General features: G+C 38.2%; 1 protein-coding gene across 1 annotated transcript in view; it reads right to left on the bottom strand.

Annotated features, from left to right (window-relative positions):
* syndig1l (synapse differentiation inducing 1-like) overlaps window positions 1-18,935 on the bottom strand; it is a 69,224-nt gene that overhangs the window by 10,478 nt on the left and 39,811 nt on the right. The window contains exon 3 of the mRNA XM_023263089.3: window positions 9,038-9,175. Coding sequence (XP_023118857.1) covers window positions 9,038-9,175 — 138 coding nt within the window. The remainder of the gene's footprint in view (window positions 1-9,037; window positions 9,176-18,935) is intronic.

The following is an 18,935-nucleotide window of genomic DNA, read 5'->3' as shown; positions in this document are numbered from 1 at the left end:
TGGATCCAGAAGGTTTCCCTCTGCAATAATCTTTTCAACCTGTCACCCCCTCGGGGAGTGTTCTCAATAACTTCAATTGCCATGATTGTGAGTTCATTAATGTTTGTGTGGGTCATGTTCTTGAAATGTTTTGCAATCGGATATTCCATGTTTCCTTTACGGATAGCATATTTGTGTTCTGCAAAACGCTCTTTCAGTTTTCTTTTTGTGCGACCAATGTAAAAACACCCACAAACACAGTCCAGTCGGTATACCACATGTGTTGTATTACAGTTTGCAAAAGAACGACATTTAAAAGTGTAGGTGCATGTAGAGTCCATAAAATGTGTAGAACGATTGATCTGTGTGCAATGGACACATGCCCCACATCTGAAGGTGCCAATGGGTTTTTTGAAAAAAGTCTCAAGTTTTGATGCTGGCAAATAGTTTTTCCGTAAAGGAAACATGGAATATCCGATTGCAAAACATTTCAAGAACATGACCCACACAAACATTAATGAACTCACAATCATGGCAATTGAAGTTATTGAGAACACTCCCCGAGGGGGTGACAGGTTGAAAAGATTATTGCAGAGGGAAACCTTCTGGATCCACTCTTTGAAAGCAACTGTGTTCCCTGGACTAAATGAAGAAATAGACTTTTCTCCGTTTCTGTAAATATATTAATGTGTTCTGAATGATTGTCTTTGATGATGAGGGTTTACTCACTGTTTCATGCCACTGTTTCCTATTCTACACACAGTGCCTTGCAGTCAGTAATTTTTTCGTAATTTTTTCATTATTTATTTTCTTCTATATGTTAACATGATGCATCATGGTTTATTATTGAAATATAGTGTTACATAATGAGCTTTATTTATGCATTATGGATGATATGCTTGCCTATTGCTCTGTGAAAATATTCCAAAGTGTTTATATTTTATTTGTCTTTTATGAATGAATACTTGGGTGGAGTCACATGACCACACACGATCATGTGACTTCCTGTTAAGTGTTTTTTAAAAGTAGACTTCCTGCTGTTCAGTTCATTTACAAATGTTGCCCTGACGAAGACTTGGTGTCGAAACATGTTGGTGGTGTCCATGTAGCTAATAAAGGACTTTTAATTGAGTAAGTACAGAGTGCCTCGGACTTTTCTTGCTTCAGTTCAAGTCACAGTTACTGCTTCAGCAAGTTTTTTCTGTATTTCTCTTAACTAAGAAGTGTTGGTGTCCAAATTTAAGTGAACAAGTGAAAAACAGTGAGTTTAAGCCATAAGACTTAATGATTCAAGGTGGGACTTGAACTCAAGCCAGGTGGGTGGAAGTCCACTGACTTATGACTCCAAACTCCAAATGTGGACATTTGTTCTTCGTACGAGTAAATTTGCAGCTTCACCTTCACTGAGCCCACTAGAAGGTGGAGGAGGTCCATACTGGCTCATGTGTAAGGGAACAAGCTGCTGTAATAACGATGATTTATTGGCCTGGTATAACATTCTAAGCTGTTGGTCCAAAACAAATAGACGCCACTAGACCATAGCCAAGTGTTCTCGCCTGGTGTCGCCACTGTTGTCCTTGTCAGGTAACAAGACGTTTTATTTGAAATGTGTGGTTAATGTAGTGAAACGGTGTATCCTAGCCCAAATCATGATCTTTTCATAAGCATAGCCAAGTAGTTTAAGGGCCTAAACTTAACCAAACAGCAACTTAAGTAGGAAAATAAGTGAAAAATAATGTTTAGACATGGGACACTTTTGTCTCTTCGGTGAAAGTCCTGTGACGTACACCACCACCAATCCAACTTCCTCACATTCTATTGGCTTCAAATATTGATGGGTATACACTGATGCCAAAAGACACCTTGTGCGTATCTCTGAGATGCCATCAGCTTTGACATAACATCGGTATTTGAGGGTCTGGGAATGAAAACAGACCAGGTTGACTTGTTACGAAGCAGCCAACTTTGCATGTTCAACCACAAAAGTTTAATCAACTGTCTATCAAATGAAAAACAACTCTGGAAAACTAAATGTACCATTTATCACGATTGATTACAACTGCTGAGAACCAAGTCTTCCACTATTGCCAGTAAGGGCCTTAAAGACAATGTTTACGAGCAGCAGAGAAAGACAACGTAGATAATCACCTTGAAAGGTCAAGAAGCAAATCTGGACAAAGGACGAGTATTCAGAGCAAAGCCTTCAGCCTCCATGTCAATACGGTGATTATTGAAACAAAAGCACCATTATGAAGGTTTTATGGGAAATTAGGCTTGAATTTGCTTTCAAAACAAGACAAAGCATGTTCTCCTTTAGAGGACGGAAGAGAAAGTGATGTGACAGTGGACAGCTCTAGCTGAAGGACACAAGCTTCCATTTGTCCTCTGAAAGCCTTTGTTAAACACACTGTAAATGATTTATCAATTATAATTAAATCAAGGCATGTTGTGGCTCTCGGTGAGGATCCACAGTCTGAAAGACAAACTGAAATAAAGCTCTAATCTGGACAAAACAGAGGAGAATAGAGTTGAACTTTAAGTACGTGTCAATGGGACGATTTTCCTTGAATACCCTTGAGAGAAAAATGGTTAGAAGCATTTTACGGCTTTATCTCCACAACCTTGACAAAATGATTGAAATGTGGTGTCATAGAATAAAAGATAACATCTCAGACTGAGCTGCACGGAGACACATACTGAGATGGAAGTCAATCCAGCACACTTAACGGGTTTTTCTTGCAAATAAACAACACGGAAAAGCCTTTAAATCTCCCTCTTTCTCTGTTTCCCAGCCTCCCTCGCACCAGAATGCATTAACTCTCTCACAATAATTAGCTCGTTCATTTTTATTCATTATGATGACTGGTATGCCATAAGATAACTTCAGGGGAGTCTGATTTGCATAATCGTGAAAGGAATTGCTGCCGCTCCTAAACTCTGCACTTTGCAGCGCAGATGTCTCAGAGCAGAGAGAAAAATTTATCAGCATCTCCAAACAAAACACTCACCCTATTAGTGGCAATAATTGAAACTCAATTTTGCTTCCCAATCAAATGCTCAAAGCTAATTTTTCTCAGATATTCATGGTTTTCTAGTCATTATCACCTTAAAGTGTGTGTGTGTCTGTGTGCTGAATCCTGCAACTGTGCATCCCTATTTACCATAAAGACATTACACAGAATTAAAGATGTTGTCTTTGGCAAACAGCTTTAAAGCAATTTAAAAAGGCCTCTCGGATGAATGCATGTGTGTCTGTGTGTTCGCCTCCTGATTCCACTCCTCTCCTTGGAAAGCCAGCGGCTCTCTGTTTGACCAGGCCTGACCTTCCAGTGGAACAAAAACACTATTGATCCGCCGTCCGCAGACTCTATTACAGTCGCTAACCTGTTTGTAAATGTCCTCAGAGTAAATGGCGACGCTGATGTGCGATCATTTCATTTGGGCTGCCCTTGTCAAATCTCATAATGCATCTGCTTTATGCCTTCCTGCGAAGGTGCCAAGCACAAGTGACAAGTCCAGAAAAAAATACTAAAATTTTCAAGTTAGTTTGCCAAACTGTCCAGATAAGGTGCAATAAGTGAACCCACTGAACCCCAAGCAGTTATGGGTGTTATTTTGCTTCTGTCCTCTTAGCTTATTTTTCACTCTAACATAAAGTCCTGCAGCTCTACGAAAACAGAACAACAATGGCTAAAAGTATAGAGAACTCAAAAATGTCTTCTGTGCAGTATGACAAGGTTATAATGCCACAAATTATTAAAAGTAAAAAAACTAAGCCTGGATTACATTAATTATCTTCTTCAGAAAAACTGAAATAATCCGAATCAACATGCACAATTTGTGTCCACAGGTTTTAAAAATTCACATACTGTAGATATTTTCCTATTTACTACACTTTTAATCAGTTTCCACACTTGTCTCCTATCTGTTCTGTGTAAAAAGTTGCAGAATTTTTCTCATGTGGTTATTGGTTGTTGCTCAGTCACTAATAGCTTCATGTTTGCAGCGAGGAGCAAATTTTTTTTGCTTGTTACAGATTCAATTTGCTGCAAACATTTTATTTTTTGGTAAATTGTTAAGTGAGACACGTAGAATACATTGATTTCAATGAATATCACGATGTTAAGCTGAGATATGGATATTTTTCCTGACGTGACTGATGAGCAGTTCAAAGACAGTTGGAAAATTGTTGTTTTCACATTTTCTGCTTTAATGGTAAAGTTTAAACTTTATTTTTTTGAAAGATGCTTTAGAAACCTGTTGGTGGGTTTTGGGGTTCATAAAGTTAATTACATTGTGTGCAAAGTACACCATGGATGTCAGGGAGCTCGCTTTGTGTACTTTTTTATGGTGAGAAATGACATTCATTTGACAAGCACTTGCTTTTACTTTTACTAAGAATATAAATGCTGAAGAAACGAAGTAAAGTAGCTGCTGCTGTGCATCTTTCAGCACCACTGACTTGTTAGAGCAGTGAGGAGACACAGCGAGAGATTATTTCAGTAATAAGTTTTACACTTGATTGCTGGCAGACGGAGAAAGCGAGGAAAGAGGCCATTCTCCTAATCCATCCTAATGTGTGGACTAAGTACACCTTTGTGTTCCTGAGTGCTACGGTTCATATAGTAATGAACTGTTTTATTTTTACACAGGCGTGAAGGAAAACTGAGTCGCTTTAGAACGAACAGCATGCGTGTCTGTAACTTTATTGAAGTGACTGAGTGATTAACACCCACACGCTTGAATCAATAACAGCCTCATTTCACGCATGATCCATGATAATGAGATAGAGAAAAATAGACATACATGGCAAAAATAGCATACTGTCACTATTTCACAAACTATGTTTATCTTATTATAAGAAGTAAAGCTCCTCTAGACTCCCCTGTAGTTCACAGATTGATTATGTGTTCTTATTTTATCAATTATATCATTTTAGGCACATTTTTACCAAATTTTGAGGGACTTTACATATGACCTTAGACCCAGGATAAACAACATATCTGTTATGTGTTCTTTCTGAGACTGAGGTTCGAGTGTTCCAATTATTTTCATTTTTTTTTTAAATTTTTGATGTTTCATTTGTGCTTGCACTTTCGCTTGCTATATCTTTCTGTTTTCTGTTACCGTTTAGTCAATGTTAAGTACAGAAACTACCTTGCCAAGTTTAAGCAAATAATCTACTTAGATCTGAGAAAAAAAATCCCATTTGACTGTTCATTCTTTACGACTCACAAGGTCACAATATAAGAAGATCACGTGACCACTTACAAACGTCTACCAAGTCTGATAATGGAATTCTTTGTATGACTGTAATCATAGACTGCAGACAAATGGTGGAAAAATCCTCAGTCTGAAAAGCAAAGCCTTAAACCTGCATTCTTTCTAACAGCCAGCAGAGGGCAAGTTGTCTGGCTGCAAAAGGAAGCCAGATTGCATAGAAATCTATGAGACAATGACCCAACTTCTGCTTAAATTTCCACATCAGTAAATATTTTCCTCATTAATTTATGGTCTTAATCATTAGTTTCAAGTTCCCTTTAATACAAAATGATGCAAATTTTTAAAATTATAGATCGATTTAGAGGAAAACAGATGATAAAGCGAGTTTGCAATCAGATCTGCCTTTCATTTGTCATGTCTGCTTTTGAAATACCAAGACTGTGACAGCCAAATTCCCAACTCAAGGTTTAAAAACAGCAATCCACAAACCAATATGTGATGTCTATAACTACTATACTATTTCTGCTAAGCTAGTTTTGTGATAATAATAGTAATAGGGGTTTCTGGTGTTGCTTTTTTACCTGAATCATGATGACATTGAGGAACGCCCTTCGGCAAAATAAATTATAGACATCACCAAAATCATTTAAAATTTTCAATCATAATCTTATAATATATCCACTAAAATCTACTCTTCTGTTAAGAAAAAGGTAAAAAGTAATAATTAGTAAATGTAGCACTTGCTAGTTTTGTTTGTAGTTTCTTTAGGCTATGCATTCTTTAGGTGAAATCAGCAAGTTAAAGCAGTTAATAGTCAAAATCTTAAAATTTCATCTTCATGTTAAATTGGTAAGTACTTTAAATTGACTTTGCAGACCTTTGCAGACTTTTACTTTTTTGAGAGAACACTTTTCTGTCACGACAAAGTGCAGAGGCTTGGGTTTCAGTTCCAAAATTCCTGCCCCTGTTCTGCTAAAAACTTTCAGTGTCCTCACATTAAGTCCTATAGAGTTACATCATTTAGTTGGAGGGGCTTCCTGAACAACTGAATGAAATGAGGACCAGTGAAGTGGGTTATTGAGCAGTAAAATTAAGCGATCCCAGACTTCCTCCATATCTTTTCCTGACAGCTCTTCTGGTCGCCACCTTCTAAAGGAGGCAGATTGGCAGAAAAACCATCCATCCCTAAACACAGCCATCACTTGCCCATAATTACTCAGGAAGAATCAAATTAGCTCCTGACAAGATAATTCACTGACTGGCTTGGACTCCTTGCGCCCACAGATAAAACGGCTAAATGCTCGAGCTTTTGGTAAGAATTTATAGTCAAAGGCTGAGCAATTTACTGAAAAGCTTGTCGGTCGGTGGCAGGTGTGTGTGTTTACATGTGCTTTTAGACATGCAGTGTGCAGCATGTGTGTGTTTCTAGGCTACTGATGGCCCTTTAATGTGTTTTTGTAAGTTGATGATGCACCAGACAGAAGACATGTGACGATCCCTGTGCTCTTTGCTTGACACGCCATCATCAGATGTTGTTCCCTGCAGAGCTGAAAAGAGCACGAGGTCCAGTTGGAATCCATTAGACACCTCTTACATGCTGCTGTTACCATCTACAACACTTCAGCGAAAGCTTCAGGATTTGCCGCCTTGCTAACTGCCAGACTGTCACACTGTGATAGATTGCATTCTGAAATCACATGTTCTTGTTCTGGTTGGAAAAACCCGCTGTTTCTGACATGTATTAGAAATCGATTGCTTCGGGTTAGAGGACAGAGCTAACATCAAAAAGTTTCACTCCGACTCCCACACACTGTCTAACTTGCAGAAAGACACCTAATTCTGCCCTTTCTGCATCAGTCCATCAGGCAATTCTCTGGTACATTTATGATTGCTGCGATATGGAGAGTTTTACTTTTCTAATTTTCTGTATGTTATTGAAAACTGCCATGCAAAAGAATGAAGTGTGGCATTCATGTTTTTCAAAATTGCTTCGTAAAATGACTAGTTATACACTTAGAGCCACTCTGAACCCCAATGGGGAAAATTAACCAAATTTAAGTTAGTTGTGATATTTAAGGAAAATAACTTTGTCTCAATCAAAAATTCATCAAAAATGAACAATTTGCACTAGATTCTACAAAAACAAAAAATTCAGGGCTCCTTGATGCAATTGAGAAGCCATAACTGACTGAGCTGTGACCAACAGTCACGTGCCAAAAATTCTGAGTTTTTGGGTTGAACTGCAGGCAGTGTTTTCACAGAGGCGACGACAAGAGAGACGAGGAGGAAAATATAACCTAATGAATCAATAAAATAAATGCAGCATAGCTCAAAAACAGTCAACAGAGGAGCAAGTTGTTGGAAGATACATTCAGCATGGTGAACCATCTTTCTATTGATGTGCAAATAGAGATAACGTAAAGATGAAAATGTAGAGCTGTAGAGCAGGGCTATGGAAAAATTATATTCAGTTGTCTTTATAAATATTGAAATCACAACTATCAATCATCCCCTGCTTTTGGAGACAAAATATTCTATTGCACATTCACATTTTAACAAACCAAGCTCTGTTTTTACTTCCAACTTGTGCTACATCCCTGCTAATGTGCAAGTCTGCATCCAGATAAGACTTAAACTAACTCTACATCAGGATTCAGTGCACCTTCAAGAGGGAAAAGGTAAATTAAGTTGTACCCAATTCCCTTACTTTGCTGAATTTACTGATGTTCCCTAAACGCCTCACATGCAGGCTACAGTAGAAGCTAGCTAGGCATCAGCTCAGAGACCAAAAATTACTGTGAAGAGAGTGAAATAAGGATTTCTAATGTCAGTTTTACCAGAGCTGAAAACCAAGTGATGGACTGTTCAGTATGAGTGGTACATTTACTATTAATATCACAGTCAATCATGTTTATTTAACTGTGGGAATCTATAACGATGACCTTTATTGGATTCACTCTGCAGTCACTGAGACTTTAGGTCAATGACAAGCAAAATACATATGTGTCTAAATAATTATGTGATTTCATAATTACACCCAAGTCCAATCCTGATATTTTCTGGAGATAAAATAGGATATTTTAACCACAAATACACTCCTCAAGCTTACTTCTTTGAGGTGTAATGCTCATAAACACTATAAAACAAAGAAAAAAAATAGGCAGAAAAAAACTTAATTAAATTTGCATTGTGCAGTTTCATGCATTTCTTCCAGTAAATTCGACTTTGTGAACTCCAGCTCAAACAAGGCTGTTTACGCTTCCTGAGAGCTCGTCGTCTTCAATGCGTCGGCACACCTTTACCTGGGTTCAACCTCGATCCTCTTCAAAACAGTGCTAGTTCAAAGGGCCTCTCTCATCTTTCTATTCTGAATACTTCCTTTTCTTGTTGTTTTCAGATAGAACCTTGGAAGCGATTTATACACTCTTCCTAAAGGAGGCTCTCAGCCTGTTTACAGAGCATCAAGCAGCCATTACAGATCGGCCCTGAGTTATTGATGGGTCGCTCAGTAAAAATTGGCCTTGCAGTGAGAGAGGCAGCTGTCAGTCCTTTTCCTATGCGTGACGCCCCTTAACCTTCCGGTAATGAGTCATACATAAAGCCGGGAGTGTGTGTGTGTGTGTGTGTGTGTTTATGTGCTTGCATGTGACACAGACTCATGTGCTGGTGATTGTGTTAGACCTTGACAAACAGATGCTGCATCATTCAAGTGTGACAGACTTTGTGAAAGACAACTTTGAGGGCGTGTGCGTTGAATGTCTGGGTGTATATATATATATACATGTGTGTGTGTGTGTGTGTGTGTGTGTGTGTGTGTGTGTGTCCGTGTCCTCACCCCCTGTGAGAAATAAAAGGCTGCAATCCCCAAAGGCCAGAAACAGCAGAGCATGGAGAATATGGCCAGGCCCAGGTGATCTCGAGGGGGGACGACGATGAAGTTGTCTTCACTCTCACTGTCGCTGGAACAATCCGTCTGCACCGAGAACAGAGAATGAGGTCAAAATGCCGTTTTTGTAGCTCATGATGACATTCATTATTACACGTTTAAGTGGCTTATGAGGCAATCTTAAAGGAAATCTGTGTAGATGAGGAGACAGGTACCACTCCTATGTCTGTTTGGTAAATTTAAGGCCACAGTTGGCAAAATCATGCATTATAATTTGAATTTAATGCGACATGATTTAATTGTGAGTAGAGACTCTTTCTGAATACACTGCATGATGCTAAAGACTAGAAACAAAATCGCACTGATCTGCTGTGTCTTATCACTCCATAGAGCTTCACTTTGGTGGCTGTAAAACGCCAGTGTACAGTGTTTCGTAACTGTCCAAATACTGTTAAATTGTCATTTTAACCCTTGTGTTGTCGTAGGGTCAAAAATGACCCAACCACTATATTTAATTTGCATAGAAAGCCCCCTAAAGGACCTTTTTTTCAACTTGAAATTCAATGACTTTTTCTAAAGTGAAATTCGCACTATTGTTGTCCGTTCTGCACCTTGTGGATGGGAGAAATGATTCAAAAGACGTGAGAAGGTTAGTATTTTGTAGTTTAGTTTTGTAGTTTTCCATTCCATTGTACAACATACAGCACAATGTTGTTTCCCTTCAAAAATGCTACTTTCTGCACATTTCTGGTGCTTTCTTAGGATACAGAAGTGCTATCTCTTGCTAAACAAATAATGTTTACACCTATGCAGTACCTTTAGCAGCAATGACAGTGATAATAAACCTCTACTTTTAGTAAAGACAACAGTTTTAACATGTGTGGTGTAAGAAAAACGAATGGTGTCCATTGATTAAATACTGTCTTTCTGCCCTTTGAGGAGAGAAAAACCCAGACATTCACAAAGTGTATGATGCACGACAGCTTGATTCCTCATGTAAAATAGATTTTTGGTTGAAAATTCACTGAGGCTGCTCGATTTTAGAGGCTCAGTGGAGGTGGGTCATTTTTGACCCTTAGGACAAGGGGAGTGTACAGGATGTTAAGACAACACGAGGGTTAAAGTGGTTGGGCAAGTCAAAGTCAAACATCAGCAACAGCATAACCTCCACAGCTACAGGCTGCAAAGTTACTTCAACAAACTTCAACAAATTACCTCCATAAAGTAGAACCTGTGCATCTAAAAACCTACTCAAGTCATCTGTGTTTGTTTTGTAGATCAAAAACGGAGAATATCAAGCATACTCCTGCAGAAACAAAGACATATTTTCCTCCACTTGTATAAATTTCTGTTCAAATGGCCACGCAGATGTTGCATTCATCACCTCTGGATGCCTCAGTCTGACGCGCCGTTCTGACTTGTGAAGCAAACTGTTGCCGTTTACTTCCTGCTGTGTGCAGTTTTTTCCAGCATCATCTGTGCCTCATAGCACACTGTTTTTCACTGCAGCTGTCAGTGTTATTACATATAACTCATTCATCAACTATGACAATTACATTCTAGTTTCCAAATATAGCCGATCCAAACAAGGATATTAGACATAACAAACTCGTATATAAACACTGGAAACAAACAGCGCTATAGTGCTGCCAATAATCCTCTAACTGTGTTGCCTGATTACACCACAAACAGTGTCTTTGGCTTTAATTATCTGTTTGCAAGAAGCGTTTAAGTTTGACAAAGACATGCGTTTGCTGTCACCCCAGACAGATGTAACATGTATTTGCACAACGTGGCTGTTTAATTTATTGAAAAAATAACTATAGACATATTTAAGCTATATAATAACTAGTTTTTGGTGGAGAAATATCACATTTAGGTGTCCACACTGGTGCAAACCCACTAATGTCGCTCTGAGTCTATCTTTGTCCAAAAGTAATCTGTCTGCTGTCATGTTGCATTTTGTTTTATTACACTTCTGTTTTTGTACACATTAGACAAACAAGACATGATTTATTGAGCTTCAGAGGTGTTGTCAGGCAAATTTTGATATTTTTAGACAAAGCTGGTTTCCTCAGTTCCCAGTGTACCAGCGTACAAATTGGAGCTCACCAGCTGTTAGTTGAAGCCTAAAATAGAGTCAAGAAAGCAAGCTGGTATATTTTCCTGACTGTCAGTGTTTAAGTCATAGCAACAGATTCATTTCAGACACCCTCATCCTGTATATGTTGGTGTTTTATTCCTTGTGCACAGTTATGGTGTGGTTTGTTTTGTAATTTTTTGAAACTCCTGTTCCCGTGATGGCAAATTCACATAAACTGGACAACTACAACTGAACACACCATCAATATTCATACTGTAGTTCATAAACTCATAATGTTGCAACTCATTTATTTACAAAAAGAGCAGCTTAAAAGTCTCATATTAAGGATTATGTTCATATTGTCTTATCAGTTAAGCATTAAATGGCAGAATATGAGCCAACAATTAAATAGTTTTTGTAAATAAATGAGAAAACAGAGATGAACTCCAGCATAAAGTGATAAATGAAGAATAAAGGCAGAAATCAAGCCTTCAAATAAATTCTTTTATTGTTTCATTTTACAGCCTTTTCATTTTTACTGGTTAACGTACATACTAGAGTAAAATAACTTTATTAACTGTGCTGCTTGTGAATCAATAAGCACATTTTAAGTATCAATATGAGAACTTTGACATTGCAATTCGCTTTTATTGACCCTCTTGCATGAAAACGCTGGATATGCAAAGGAGGTAACTGCAAATAACTTAGAAGTGCTTTCATTTATAATTGTTTTCAAATGTGTGATCTCTGTTAAAGTAGATTTGCAAGCAAATCCGAGATCTGAGGCAAATTTCACAATGACAGATGACAGAGGGAAAAGTTTTTCCTCTTGCAGCAAAAACAATCTGTGAACAGGTAGAAGTGATTTTCGAGCTGACTGGTTGGAGAAAGATTCTGTGGAAAAGAAAAAGGCATTTGTGTAATGGGAAACAAAACATGTCACCGCATGCAGGATCATTTGCTTCCGCGTAATGTCACGGCTCCCATTCATGGACTTTTTGCGACGGCCCATTAGTTTCTCATTACGTCTGAGATATGCAGATTCCGACATTTTGGGCGTCTAAACAACAGATGGCATCAGAAAAAGAGCCATGCTTGAAAGTACACTCCATTTCAGATGTGAAACAGTTATGAATCAAACACACCTCCTCCCTAAAGCTTTATGAAACTATTTCACGCTCCACGCAACATTCCTCACGCGGACCTGCGGCGCCTTCAGCTAAAGACGCTCATCATACATCTGCATGTTGTTTGGAAGGTTACAGATTCTCACTCCTGATCCAGAGCAGAAAACAACACTAGAGGTGCAACATTCTGACCGCAAACACATTTTACCCAGCAACAAAAGCAGAGAGTCATCTTGCAGTGATGAAAAGGCGTCGCAGATTGAGGCCACGGTTTCTATATGAGCCATTAAGCTGCATCCTTCCCACATTATCCTGTTTGATGGATGATCCAGCACCAGAGTGGAACAAGGAGAATAAATGAAAAAAATCAAGGCTAACAATATATTGAAGAAGAATTGGCGTTCAGAAATATGTCGAACATTTCAATCAGAGATGTCGGGGAAGGATGGAGCCTCATTTACACCAAGGAATGTCAAAGCATCGTGTTTTCAGTGATTTCTTGATCCCTGAATGTGTTTTATGTTTGGGCTTTTACTTTAAACAGATGTGCTTTGACTATAATTTGGTATTTCGTGAAGGTAGATATAAGGACACTCTGCTTCTGAGTCTTCCAGCCACCCCACTGTGTGTCTTGGCATCAGGCCCCTGTCAGCGTTTGATGAAGCTGGTTTTTCTGGGGCTAAAACAAAACAAACAAGATATTTTTTTTTGCCTCTCAGCTCCCTTTACTCATTTGTTTCAGACTTCTGCTCTGTGAGATCCCAGCGGCATCTGGCATGGGATTGCTTTTTCTTTTTAAATTTTTTTGTTATCTTCAGGGAGCATTTTGTAGATGAAAGGAAATGAAGAGAGACTGGAAGCAGTGGGCAAGAAACTGTGGTTCAAAGTAATGTAATACATTTATTCAAGTGCTGTATTTAAGTGCAATTTTGGGGAACTTTTTCATTCTTAATTACATTTTAGACAGAAATATTGTACGTTTTTTTTCATTGACAGTCTTTAGGATGCAGAATTGACACAATAGATAATGTAAGAAGCTTTAAAAAAAAAAAAACAACATGCAGTTACAGATTAAAACTTTCAAACTTTTTGTCTTCTTCCAAAAAGCAGTGTGTAGTTGGCTCACATTTCTAGCTCCACCAAATAGTGATTTTTTCTTCTAATCTTCTCACATAATTCAATAAATATTCCAATGATCTAAAAAAAAAAAAATCAAAGATAAGAAAACACGAAAACAGATTTGTAGATCAGAACTTAATTTTTTCATTCATTAGTCATGTTTGGAGCCTCAGATTTGTCTGCAGACACACTGATGCTTCGCAGTTAATAATCTAATAATTTATCAGTCAAAGGGACCAAACCAGGACTAGACTGCAATACTGAAAAGCACATTTTGCTGCTAATATTAGGATACTTTTACTCAATTAGGATTTTTCATGCAGAACTTTTACTTTACTGTATTGGTAATGTTACTGAATAAAGGACCTGAATGCTTCTTCCACCTCTGACAACATCCCTGTTACCCTAAATTCACAAAATGTAAGTGACATATAGACAGACTGCAAAAGAAAGTAAAAACCAACATAAAATGTCTCAATAAGGCAGAACAGCCAAAATTTTGCTTGGCTTTGATTTTCCAAGTCTCTAGGACTCTTGAGCGATGAACATCGTTCTTCCAAAAGATATTCCCTCATTTGGTTTTTTGATGATGGTTCTGGAAAATGCTGTCCTTTAAGTCAGTCTTAAACCTCTCATTGGTGTTCAGTCAGGTTGAGTTCTGGTGACTATGAAGGCCGTAGTATCTAATTCCCATCATTTTCATCAAACCGTTCAGTGACCCCTTATGCTCTATGGATGGAGGCATCCTGGAAAGTACCACTCCCATCAGGATAGAAATGTTCTCTAAAAGGACAAAGGTGATCACTCAGAACAACTTTGTATTGATTTGAAGTAAGGAGACAAATGAACCCAAACCATTCAGGTTCGGGTTTTTTTTATTTAATTTGCCATGTCTTGCTGCAAAGGTCTTGTTTGCAGAGGAATCATTTGAATAAAGGCAGGTGCCAGCATATTTTCTCTTATTTATATTATACATACATTTTTTAGAGCATACAACTTTTACTGTTTTTTTATTTAAATAAGCATGGGCACAGTTTAACACAGTGATGTTTGTGTTGCATTTACAGTTAAACTGCTGTAAATGGTTGGGAGCTTTGGGAATGCATGTGCTCCCTGGGGTGAAACAGTTTTCAGTTAATTTTAATAAGACACAAACCTCATAGCCATGTTGTCTGGTTGCTGCTGGGGATTAGAGGGCTGCTGGTTGAGATGTGTAGGGGAAATTAATCTTCTCCAAAAATAGACCTCTTGAAGACAAAAACCAGTATGTTAAACACCAACACTGACTGAAGAAGCAAAACCTTTTCTAAATCCTCCATTCACTCAGACACTGTCAGTCTGTGTTTTCCAGCTGAGCTCACGAAGCTGTTCAAAGCTGTGAAAACGGGCTCCTGCAGAGGTGGTCGATATATTTTGGCCGACTTCATAATGCAAAGCTGAGGTGCAAAAGGTCATAAAACATGAGCATAATGCAGCTTACATTGTGCATAATGTCAGCGTGCTTTTATGGCTCGAAGGAAGTGCTACGGTGCAATCTGTGCAGAGTCGGTGCTGCTTCGTGCTGTGCTTCAGAGCACATATCTGACAATATCTGCACGGCCTTCTGGCATGCTCAGAGAAAGAAAATCATCCAGGGATCCTATTGGCTCAGAGAGGGAAGCTCAGGAAGCAGGAGAAGTCAGTCAGGTGACAGGTCTGCATGTATGAGGAGGTCATTAATGGTGGAGCTTTCAAAAGAGAAGCTACTAACTGCTCTGCACCAATTATCAGTGCGATAACATCTTTTATCTATATATTTTTTTGCAAATCCATGTCATTAGTTAATTCCAATAAAATTCTTGGGAACTAGACTTCTTGTTTGGGCTCAAAAGAAGCAAAACAAAGAAATAAAAAACTATTAACACTTTGAATCTATCTTTTAGTTAGAAGTTATACGAAAACAACTTCAAACAAAATCATGCTCAATCCATCAAATATAATATTTTGAGTTAAGGCAAATAAATAATAAAATCAAATGTGCACAAACGTAAGCTTTTGAGTTGGCTACTGATAAAAATTAAGTTGCTCCAAGTAGTATTTCCATGTTATTTGAAAGGAATTTTTAAGCGTTATGTACTTAGTTACCCTAGATGGGAATTAATTATGACATTACCAATGCACAATGGAGAAATGTGCAGATTTAATTAAAAAATTAAAGTTGACCTAATGGTGAAGACAAAAATAAGTTATCAAAGGTGATTTCATCAAGTTACCTCAACTTGAATAAAGTTTTAAATCAATGTATGCACAAATGTGAGTTCAAATTACACACAGGATTGAATTAGTACAGTTACCAACATTATTTTGTCAAACCAACCCATCAAAATATAATTTGCAACCTTAGAATTTTTATCTTACTACCTAGCATGTAATTAAGTGGCAGAAATGATTGACTTTTTAGAGTTGAGTGTTAAATTAAGTTCCAGGTCACAAACTCCTCCACTGGCTCTGGATTTAGTGGAAAGCTGATTTTGCTTTAATGTAAACAGTATGTTGTTTGCCAACTTTCAGCCTGACTTTTAATGAGCATATGTGTTGGTGTGGGAGGCTGTCAATCGCTCACCTCCGCTATACCAGAGTCCTAATGACTATGCATGCAGGCGCTGCTCTCTGTGCTCAGATATGTCCTGTGGGGTGTAAATCCCGTCAACACGAGACGAATGGCTGACAGGTAACGAAAAGCTAATTGATGGTTTCACCCCTCTGCAATGACAGCATAACCAAGAGGAGGCCTGGTGTAATTTGTTCAACAGGGAATGTGGCACTGTCCCCTTTTTACCCCCTGTGCTATATTCTCCTTTCATTCTTTCTTTTTTCTTTTTTTGCCCTGATTTAAAGTGAACTACATGTTATGATTCCTGCTTTAAACTCTAGAAATAATATAGAGATATGCGTGCTAACTCGGGATGTTAATGACTATCAGTTACATGATTAATTGCTGTTAATAAATGAATTGATTAAAAATATTTTAAGATAAGATAACCATTTATTAATTCCACATTTGGAAATTTAGCAGTGTCACAGTAGCTAAGGGTATAGCACAAAAACATAGGGAACATTACTAGTAAAATATAAAAAAGCAGACATATGCAAAAGTACTTTTAATATTGCACAAATTACTCAGAATTTTGAAAACAATAATATTACACAGGATTATTCCATAAGTACAAAAATATAGATATTGTGCAGATTATTTCAAGAGTAGAGAAATATTGATATTGCACAAATGTTAATCGACAAGGCGGAAAATGAAGAGTGTGCATCAAAGAAAATGTGTTGTAGATTAGCTGTAGTACCTGGTTGCACCACAAGATGTAGTCTCTTATTATTAAGTGAGGTGGGATATTTGGGTTTAACACTGTAGCAACCCAAGGAGGCAGTCACTTTGACTTAGAGTAGTTCTATGTAGGCAAGCAGAGAGCATTGTGGCACTTTAGCTAACAATGGGCACCATGACATAGCCTTCTGTGTCGAGTAATGAATTCCAATTGGCGTTAATTTATACAAAATGAGTCAAAGTCTACTAGGACAGTGTTTCTGTAGCTAGGTAGCAAATATCTGTCATGATTATGGCAACTTAATAAAAAGAACACAATCAAAACAATTTTTGAATAAACTCATTTTATTATTGTTTAGCTAATTAGAAGGTGGTTGTTATTAAATTTGTACGGTTATTTAGTTGACATTTTAGTGATATCCAGTAATTTTATATTAACAACTGATTGTTTCCATAACAAATAATTAGGGAATTTGTAAAGACATGATATATCCCATGGACCTCAATTATATATTGACCCAATGAAGTCTTTGGTTATACATCCCCCATCTGCCGCTTGTGCTGCACCAGCATACCAGCTCACCAACAACTCTTCTAAGACACTGCAACACTTTGGCAAATTGTAATATTGGAATGATTCAGCCATAAATGTTGGAACCAGAAACCAATTCTGAAGAAAAATAATGATACAGAAGCAAGCTGACAGCATTGGTTCTTTAGGTTTGTCTCGATACATGTTTTTGATACTGTCATCGGGACACTGCAGGTTCAAGGTGGAAATGGTGCTGACTGCTTATTTCACTCATGATTTGTCTTGTAGCATGTATAAATACACCATGTAGACATGTTTAAACATGTGTAAACCCTTCCATTTTCCTTGTAAAGGAGTTCACTTGTTGTTCAAGAACACTTGACAGCACATTTGCTATATTTCAACTTTAAATATGACAAGGCCTGATGCAGAAAGAAACTGGATTCATTACTTGCCTGAATGCATAAGCAAAGTTAATGAGAAAGCGTCATTAGCGATGATACACAATACAAAATGCCATTTTCGGCACATTTACAATCCCGACATGGAAAATGAATTCATGAGAAATGACAAAAACTATGCACAGTGTTATCTGATGGTGTCTGGCCCTTGCAGTGTCCGTAAGTAGACATCCAATTTGAAAAGGGAGCAGCAGAAATCATTAAGATCTGCGACCTCTTTAATAGTCTCCACTTATTCAATTACATTTCTACAAAAGACGCTGCATGTTCGCTTTGCATAAAAGTTATCGGCTGGTCATCTGGATTCACTGTCTGTTGCCAGGCAGCTCTATCCGGCCTTAATTTGCGCCTTCTGCATCGTAATGCTACATTAGTGCAACATAAACTGGGCCTGTTTCCCCGCTCCAGATGGTTGCGTTAAGTTATGCCGGGTCAGGAGCCCATTGCCCCAGATGCGACTGGGTGTTGTCTTAAGGGTTTGCAATTCATCAGGCGGTGTGATAGAGTGCGAACAAAGGCGACAGCTGGTAAAAAGAAATATAAGCGTTAGCCCGCGGTTAATAAGACCTCGTGATTTACTTGATGCTGGGGCTCGGCAGCCCTGTGGGGTCGGACACACTCAGGTACCTCAGAGGGACACTCAGTCACAGAGTGTGTGATCAAAATAGTAAGAGCTTTGTCATGATGCTACCCTCTCAAACATGTCGGCGGAGGATGTTCTACCAGCGGCGAATTAATGAGCAAAATATTTGTTTTTTTTTTTCCTTCCGCTGCCCCGTGGCCTCTTGTTGACACATGTGCAATTTAGGTTGGTGTAATGAGGCCACAACAGGGAGACACGACACATCGCGCTTGGTATTCACACTGTGCTGCGTAAACAGGTTGAGATGCACAAGCAAAACCATGTTGTGGAGCAAAGAAATCAGTGATTAAATCTGACAAAATAACAAGAACTGCTTGTTCTATGAAACCTGAATGCCTTTTTGTATATTCCTTGTTATTATGAAAAGGCTTTTTAGGGCTCCGGTGCAACCTTTCATGAATTTTAATGTGCCTACTCCAGCCACAGACCTTTTTTGGATGTTGCTCCTCATCCCTCTCTCCTCCCTGACTTCTTATCTCTGCTCCACTATCAAATAAAGGCAGAAAAATGCCCTCAGAACAGAAGAAATGTATATTGTTTGTTGATGATAAGAACAATCCGGCGTA

The sequence above is a fragment of the Amphiprion ocellaris genome, chromosome 12 (assembly GCF_022539595.1).
Source record: "Amphiprion ocellaris isolate individual 3 ecotype Okinawa chromosome 12, ASM2253959v1, whole genome shotgun sequence".
Taxonomy (NCBI): Eukaryota; Metazoa; Chordata; class Actinopteri; family Pomacentridae; genus Amphiprion; species Amphiprion ocellaris.
Note: the sequence above shows the minus strand (reverse complement) of the source record. Positions and strands in the feature narration are given on the sequence as shown.